We start from the raw sequence: 9,282 nt of genomic DNA, 5'->3' as shown, positions 1-9,282 counted from the left end.
TGAGCGCGAACGCGGTGATGGGAGGGTACTCTTAATTCGTTTGCCAGTGAGTTTAGCATCAGAACACCTGCCGTCAGGTGAGCACTGTCGCTCTGCGGCACTTGTTGACAGTAGTGTTGAAGTCATTGTGACACCTATTATAAATAATATAAATGGTGAGGTGGTATAATTCTGAGGATTGTAAAGGAGTTACGAGTAGTACTAAAGGATAGTATAATTCTGAGGTGTATCATATACCCTACCATAGCTAAACAAAAAAACGTAGGGAAAAATAGTAGTGGATCTTTTCATAACTTTAACCTTGCATGCAACTTATGCAACAGTTTCCTAAGATTTCACCTGCTTACTATTTACACGTACTTTACTCACGTGTATTAGCATTTAGGGATTTCCAATAGGTAGCACTATGCACAACAACAGTGATTGCTACACGCCACTTGTTAATATATTGGCTCATAAATTTTATGTAAAAATGAGTAAACACATTCGTTATCTCTCAATTTCTCTCCTTTCCAATGCTCTGCCCACTTTCGCAAAATATTAGGTTTGTTGGAGGTTGGGAAGTCTAATAGTTTATTGATTAGGAGATGTGTGTGCATGCAACTTTGCAAGGCTTATAGTCTCGACTGATACACTGGCCTACAGCTAACAGGGCACAAGATAGCTTTTGGCGATATTTTCTGAGAATAAAATGTGTCCTTTAAGCCACGTAATACGGTAATCTTTGAAATAGATTACCATTGTGATGTTTTTTTTTGTAATGATATTGTAATTATTGGCAGTTTTTATCGTGATATAGATAGCTGCTGCTGGCATCAAGATTTTAGAAACACAAAGAAAAATACTAAGTGAGGAGGAAGTTAATCTGTTGTATCCCAGTCTGCAAAATGAGGTGAATTGTGCACAAATATATCATGAAATGTAATCAAATTTATGAAAATATTTATTTCCTATACTTATGTCAAACTATATTTCTTGCATTGCTGGTTTATCAGTCTTTTCTCTATTACGACCATCTTATTCAACAATCCCCACATCTGGTAATCTATACATTTTCTATTTGTTTGTTGCATTCTTTTAACCACCTATAAAAATGTGTAGTTTATGTGTTTCTCTTATACATTCGTAGTGTTTTTACTTTCAAGAATGCATATATCATGTATATAGTATACATTCCATCCTTTAACATTCTAAACATTCTATATAATGCATTTGGCTCGATCATGTGTCTAAGCTCACAGATCAATACTCCTTTTCAGGAATATTTTGATGATATCGTAAAGTACTTGATGAGTGGAGATAGCCAAATCATGGTTCTTTGCAAGATGGGGACAGAGAAAGGCATTGTTGATGTTTGGCAAAACATGATCGGACCAATGGATTCTAGTATTGCCAAAGAAGAAGCATGTGATAGGTATAGTTTGTTGCATTCATGCTTCTGGTTAATGCTTCTCTCCAAACATTTTATATAGCAATTGTTGTGCTGTCTGAATAGCTGCTGTAACTTTTTATTTATACGATTGTTGTAGATTTACTCTATGCTATGTGATAAAAATTCAACTAAATTGTAAGGTTTTGAAGCCAATATTCAATGTGTTTAGGAAAATATCTATAGATACATAGATATTTTGTGACATCTTTAAACATTTATATGTACTAACATGTTAAAAGTGACAATTAAACGTTTGTCATGTTTCACAATATTAGGTATGACATTCGTTGTCACTATGTAATTTTATTTTTCAGTTTGCGAGCAAAATATGGGACTGATAAAATAACTAATGGTCTACATGGAAGTGATTCGATAGCAAGTGCAAATAGGTAGAGTATATATTAATTGTTATTAGTGCAATGTAGAAGTTTGAGATTTGTGGCATCAGTACTATAGTATCAATTAATTATAGTACAACATTTGCACACTGAACAAAAAGAAGTTGGGCTAATTTTGGCAGCCAAGATGTCCTGAAAAGCCATTAGGCCAATTTTGGCCCTACAGGCACATGCTATCTGGTTAGCATAAACCTTTATGAAGATAGGCAATAGTCTTTCAAATCACAGATCATTAGCCTATATCCATTGGGGCAGAGGAATAGTGTAAGGAGATTTGTCAAGTGATTCATCCAACATATTATTTTCTTATAAGAATTTAGGCAGAACGATTAATGATGAGAACGAATTTACAAGCATGCAGCATCGTCGTTAGCTTCATACTATGCATGACTTAGGGTCCCTAAGAACTATAAAAGGGTAATGTGGTTTACTATGGTTTTGAAGTATTTTTTGGGTTACAGAGAAGTTGCATGCTTCTTCCCAGACTTCGATCGTTATTCATCTGATAAACCAGCTGATGAAAGTGCAACACATCCAGATAAAAAGACACTGGCTGTTATTAGGCCAGATGCACTTGAAGAATATAAAGGTAGGCAGGGGGCCAGAGTGATACAAACTCAGTTACTGATTTCAAAACACCTTGTGTTTAAATTTAAACTGCATGGATATTTGTAGTGCATTAATGCAAGAGAATAGACTACAGATAGCACTGGCAATACTCTACATTATGTTGCAAGCCATGCCAAATGTGTCATTGTGTCAAGTCAAGTCAAAACACAAGTTTTCATATGCATGTGCTCTGTATTTTATTATATATAAAGGTGTGTTATATACCAGTCTTCATCTTATCACATTTAAACACTTTGTATGCAGGTAGATGGTTTTTTGATTAATTTGTTTATATCTGTGACACTCCTTATTCACTTAGTCTGTTAGTAAAACTATATTACACTGCCATAGTGGTTTGTAAATGCAAATCAATAATTTGGTGAATGAAGAAAGCACACATCACTATACACATGGATGTGGTAATATGCACTTGTGCTCATGTCTGCTCAGATGCTATTCTGGCAAGGATAACTGAGGCAGGGTTTGAGGTGACGGATCAAAAGGAAATGCACCTTAGCACGGAGCAAGCTGAGAAATTTTACAAGTGTCACCAAGAAGCACCATTTTATGGTGAACTTGTCAATTTGATGTCAAGGTAAATACCCTTGTTGTACCTGTTGTTGTGTTTGCAAATAGTGTCTGACAGTGAGGTAAATATTAGCGTGAACATAGCTGCATGTACTCTATAGAATAGATATGTTCATTGTATTCGAGTACACGGCATCATTTCATGGCGATTGTTGCTCAGTGTTAAAGAATGTCCGAGAGCATATCTAGTTCACAATTGCATTGAGCGTGTTCAGAATTAATTCCTGTACAAATAGTTATCACAAAATGCTAGTCAGATATATATGCATCTGCAAGTACTTGATTATTATTTTAAAAAGTGCTGTTTGCTAACGGTAATCAGAATACTTATATACCGAGTGCTGCAATTCTGCAGTGGTCCTTCACTCTTCCTGTTGCTTACGAAAGATGATGCTGTGAACGAATGGAGGGAACTAATTGGTCCAACAGATCCAGCAACAGCTAAGTTGGAGGCTCCTGAATCGTAAGTACCACTCTTGCATACACTGACAGGTATAATAGTGGTAAGTGATAATATCTCATTATGCTCCACAAGATATTAACAAGCTTTACACATCTACATATATGCTATAAATACAAACCAGGATTTTGGGTTTTATCCACCAGTATATTACTTTGTCGATCATTTTCTCGTAATGCTTAAATCAACTACTATATAGTTTTGTGCGGTTTCAAGTGGTTTTAGTGATGTATAGCAGATTCGGCAACTGTATTCAATAATTTGACTACCCATTTATTGTCACCGTTAGGTTAAACCTGCCATTCACGTTGCATTGCTAGAAAAGAATAGGTGGTGTATTTTCATCTGCCTGCTTCAGGCTACGAGCACTCTATGGTCAGGACACAGTGAAGAATGCTGTTCATGGCTGTAGCTGTGACGATGAAGCTACAGATCACATTGACCAGATCTTTGGAGATGAGCTAGGTAAACTGTCATCATAAGCATAATGTTTTGCAGTATGCCTGTAACCAATACCATGGTTAGCTAACTGTAGATGACTTATCATTATGTATGATGTTCATTATTTGTGACCTATATATTTCCACAGTTAAAGTTTTACTTATGTGCAGTTGTGCACCTCATTACTCTCTAAACTACAATTATGACAGCAGTTAATAAAAACAAACTTTATTCACTCCTGATTATGAACAGTTGAGAAACTATGAAAACGGTTGGTAAAAACATGAGAAATCCTCGCTTTAAAGTACAGTGCACATCAGTATCCATTGTATTATAGTTAAAGAAACTATACTGGAACCAATATTCCAAGTATCGGTCCTTGCTGCTGTTATACCACCTACTAACACTCCGATCTGCAATGAAACATGAATAATAACAAGAGCGTATTAAGTATACGCATACTTAATACGCTCTTGATAATAACAATCAACCTTCATGCTTCAACCTGCCCATGTAGATGAAAACAGCATGCAACACTGTTGAGGTTGCTTGCTGTGTTGAGAATACTTGCTTACCCAATAATACTTGCTTTGCTAACAATGCTTGCTTTGCTAATAATGCTCGCTTTGCTGAGAATGCTTACTTTCTTACAGCTACTGGAAAAGTATTGAAGGAAATGGTAAAACTGCTGTTTTCGGCTGTGTAGTAACCCCATTCATGTTCTGTGTGTTTCATACTTAGAACAATGATATGGCGTATAGAGTCCCTCCATAGAACACTTTCTTCCATTTCTCTTAGTCAATTGTAGAAAACTTTCTTTGCAATGTTGTGATCTTTCAGTTACATCGTGACCATGTTAATAGAAAGATAGACTAAATGCTGTAAATGGTTTACTGTCTTAAGTGTGTGTTTTACTTTTGACTACACGGGCATGCATGTAATTATTTGACATGATTTTCTGTATGTAATACAGTCATTGTAGATGATTTATCATGAACAAAATGATGTGTATGAAGAAGTGAAATAGATTGGTTCCGCTTCTATGCATGGCAGTCACATTCATTCCGTTAGAAACCCCTATTATGTTTATAATACATGTTACAATTTCATGTTATCTATACTCAGAATACCAGGTTAACGTATTGAAGTTTTCTGTCACTGCTGTTGTGTCATTGAGCAATGCACCTTATCCGAATTGTTTCAGTTATTCCTCGTGTAAAAATTGGTACATTGTTTCTTATGGGGAGAGTTAAATATGTAACATACCAGTCCTATCTAGAGGGAGTGGATCTTATTCAGTTATATATAGCATATTATCAAGAGTATATCAATATATTGATGAGTCTTGATATTGCGAATCTCATTTATGAACGTAGACCATAAACAACTTCAAATTAAATTGTTGTTGTGTATCCACAGACATTAATTATTTTAAACTATGGCTTTTAGGCCCCACCGGTGAAGGAGGAACTTGTGATCAGGAGGAAGAACGGTGTCTTACACCAGTCCCAACAGAGCAATCAGCCGAAAATGAAGAAAGACTTGCTGGTAAGTATTTCCACACTACCATGCACTTTTCTTTCTTTAGTGGGGTTGACAGGAAAAGTTTATATTGTGATGTGAATATGCTTAACTCACTGTTTGAAACATTAACTCATTTTACGCAAAGATATTACTCATTTATTGCCGTGCTTAAAAAAATAGACCCATAATTTTTAGTAAAATAATATTTTATGTATATTACTCATAATAATAGGAAAACCATTATTACCTTATGGCAGCAGCTAATCAGTAGTGCATATCCTCATTGTAGAAATGTAATGTTTGCAGAAGAAACAGAACAGCAATCTGAACAAGAACCATCTGCTGCAGAAAACCAGCATGAAGAGTGTAGCACAAATGAGCAAGTTATTGCACACGAAGAGGTAGGATAAAAGACTAGAGAAAGAGCGGAACATTTCTACAATGCAAAAGAATTCTTACAATTCTTCGATTAGGCTATCATCAACGTAAAATTTTGTATAATTGAAGCCCAAAAGGTGTTATTTTATTTTTCTAGCTGACCTGATGTGGTAAGTGTTTCTTATAAGAAATGATTCTAATAATTAACGTGCTGCGTAAATATATAGCGGGAAAGCGACTCTCAAAGAAGTGAACAAGGTGAAGCAAGGGATGACAGCACAGAAGAAGTCAGCACCCCGCCATGAACGACAACCTGCGGCGAATATGCAGCCAACTAGCAGCAACACCAGCAAGGCTGCAACAGTGAAAGATGAGCAATAAAAGCAGAATAAGCAAGCAGCCGGCAAGATCCAGATGCTGAAGCTTCCATTTATGCTTGGAAGTTGGTTTATATATTGCACCAGTTATTAGGTGTCATTGTGTAGTTAGTGAAAATTATCCACCACAGGATAGGTATAAGCATACTTACATGTATATGTATATTTATCACAAACCATTATACCACGAATACATAAATGTGATACTGGATATTTTAGAGACATACTTATAAACTTTACTCATAAATTAAGATATATGTATATATTTACAAAAAGGTACAATCTTGTTCAGCTTAAATATTAGTTTGATGATACAGTAAGACTAAAGTTGAAAATAAAACAAAAGATCAATTTCGCATAAAAGAAATATTTACTTTTTTATTACTAACATTTTTTTGCACAGTGCAATTGCAAAACTACAAAATAAGTGGGCTATATATAGTAATTACAAATACAACACATCACAGTCATTGTTTTTTCACGATGACTACAGTATTAGTTTTTTGCTGGATAAATTAGAAGTGAATGATGTTAAAAACTGTAAAAACGAAATGACCAGTTTGCATTTTCTCTCTCTAGCACAGTTGCTAAGCCTAATGCATGCTTATGCCAACGTTCCAAGTGGAGACCATTTCACTTCTAATATATCCACTTTAATGAAATTTCTTATTGAAAGATAAGCAGATAATACTTTGGCTTAAATAATTAATCCGTTGGAAGGGAAAATAACAAACACCTTGGTCTAGGACAGGACTAAAGTTGAATGAACTTGGATATACATCCATTTTCATCATTCAGTCAGGTTTCAAGTCTCATAACAATGTTTCAGTAATTTTATGTTTCAGTGATTGTAGGAGACAGCAACGTAGGAGAATTGGCTCTTCATCACCTCTCTCAACACTCACAGCCCCATGGCAACACTCTATGCTATGACACCAGTCGTCGCACAAATAATTTGCTAACACACGATTGAGAGCACTGGAATCTCACCAGTGCGTGACAAGTTAACCAGTGATAAGCCATGAACAACAGTAAACAATTGTAGTGAAGAGCAGCTAGCAAGTTACCTGCAGCTGCTATCTGATAAGAACTAGCGGAAATACATTTGCCACACATCAGCGAAGGAGTCCTTCCTGTTCTAAAACTGCAGACTACAATCTGCCAATTGAACAGGCAATCTGACACAATGTTGTATGCACGACATTAACAGCAAGGTTTCTTTTATCGATTCTTTAATACCTAGGCCGTGACATGCTGGGAATGTTGCCGTTGAGAGTTTGAGGAGGGGATATTTCTGATGACCAACCAACTGGAATTAATTCTGCATTTTTACCTGCCAGTATACGCACACATACATGCACACTGTGCATGTCTAAAAAAACACAAGTTTGCAGATAATCGCTGTCTCTTGTTGTCTAGACATTAATAATAAGTTGCATTTGGCTTCATCGAGATCAATCAATTGTACAGTAAAACGAGACAATTTTTGTCAGTTTGCAAACTAGCAGTGCAAAGTGTGCCATCCAAGAATCTAACATTAGCACCTTGATAAAGGCAATTGCTAACTGACAGTCACTTGTAACCATCAAATATCTGCTACACACTGGTTCGTGCACAAGCATATAATATAAATGTCAACTTGGTATTATCCAAGCTGACGTGTCCGCATTATAACCTAACCCATCTGAAAACGAATAATCGCACGTATTTACTGGTATATAACTGGGAGCCATTGCACACGTGCTAAAATAGAGAAGATATCTATAGTAAGGCTTTGGATATGCACCTCAGCTACATACTTCAGTGTTTATTGTGACTAGTTTATTCACTGTTTTGCCTGGCCGATTTTTTCTAATGCCTTTGCGATATCATTTTGAAATTCGATGTTTTTGAGTTTACAAATGGTGACATCTTTAAAAATAATACCGATCCAATGGTAATACTACATGTTCACACAGGCTAAACAGTATTTAGCATTAACGTGAGGGTCAAAAAATTCACATTCGAAGCACAAATTCAGACTGTAACGATAAAATTGGAAGGGAAATGCTCTGGATAGTTACATAATATATAAATGTATTAAATGTCACATTAGTCTACCATGAAAAGCAGCTGCATGCTTGATGATATGCATGTTGAAAATTCGTAGCGCTGAACAGCACAACTGTAAATTTCTGAAAAGCCGTGTCATATAGAATGCCACTGCATAAAAATATGCGCGCCTCTATCGTAAAGGTAGTTAAAGTCATGTAGTAGTTAGCTTACTTAACATTTGTAACCAGAGAAAATGCACAAAATGTTCTAAGCCTACTAACGAACGCTACACAGCAACTGGTCAAAACAAAATCGTTATAAAATTTTAAGAGAAAAGCAAGATATCTCGTACAAACGCTTCATCACATCCACATTGACGTAACACATTAGAATTAGAATTAACACCACGGCACATTTACAGTGAATGGCAATTAAACACAAAATCCGAAAGACTGAAAGATGAGGTTTCCGTAATAGTAAAATATCAACTATTTTAGGAAAATTAAATTCCACGTAAAATGCGTATGTGTAGGTACCTAAACGTCAACTGGTACTGGGGTACAAGCGGTCGCAATTCTCACCAGGGTGGGAGCATATAATTAGAATGAGAAACGCCACTGCTCTTGGCAATCACAATTCAAGACATGGCTACAAAAATTATATACAATACATCACACATGTCCTATGAGATACCTCCCTGCGTAAAATGTTTTGGTCATTACATAGACGTTGTTACATAATATTTTTTTCTCACAAATATCAAATAGACCGCTGAAAAACAAACACTACCAACAATAAACAAAATACTACTACCCTGAAACGTAATATTTCTAACGAATTCCATCATTCTACACAACAGAAAGTACTTTTGGAGCAACTTAGTGAACGTTAACTTGCATCAAAAATCAATTTTTGAGGGATGTCAAGAATGATGAAATTTTCATAAATTGTTTCAGGTAGATGTAGCAAACCATCATGGCAACACTTGCCCCAGTACCAATCTATACACCCACAACAGATCTATCGCACATTAACAGCGTT

The 9,282-nt window shown here is 35.8% G+C and overlaps 1 protein-coding gene across 1 annotated transcript in view; it reads left to right on the top strand.

Annotated features, from left to right (window-relative positions):
• LOC106804822 (thioredoxin domain-containing protein 3 homolog) overlaps positions 1-8,898 on the top strand; it is a 28,328-nt gene extending 19,430 nt beyond the window's left edge. The window contains exons 9-19 of the mRNA XM_014806171.1: positions 800-892; positions 1,260-1,414; positions 1,747-1,821; positions 2,292-2,419; positions 2,890-3,034; positions 3,383-3,490; positions 3,846-3,952; positions 4,582-4,607; positions 5,378-5,476; positions 5,759-5,853; positions 6,058-8,898. Of these exons, the coding sequence (XP_014661657.1) occupies positions 800-892; positions 1,260-1,414; positions 1,747-1,821; positions 2,292-2,419; positions 2,890-3,034; positions 3,383-3,490; positions 3,846-3,952; positions 4,582-4,607; positions 5,378-5,476; positions 5,759-5,853; positions 6,058-6,211 (1,185 nt within the window). The 3' untranslated portion in view covers positions 6,212-8,898. The remainder of the gene's footprint in view (positions 1-799; positions 893-1,259; positions 1,415-1,746; positions 1,822-2,291; positions 2,420-2,889; positions 3,035-3,382; positions 3,491-3,845; positions 3,953-4,581; positions 4,608-5,377; positions 5,477-5,758; positions 5,854-6,057) is intronic.
• The last annotated feature ends 384 nt before the right edge of the window (positions 8,899-9,282 follow it).

This window comes from Priapulus caudatus, unplaced genomic scaffold, assembly GCF_000485595.1.
Source record: "Priapulus caudatus unplaced genomic scaffold, Priapulus_caudatus-5.0.1 Scaffold89, whole genome shotgun sequence".
NCBI classification, from domain to species: domain Eukaryota; kingdom Metazoa; phylum Priapulida; class Priapulimorpha; order Priapulimorphida; family Priapulidae; genus Priapulus; species Priapulus caudatus.
This window is presented reverse-complemented; position numbering and strand designations above follow the sequence as displayed.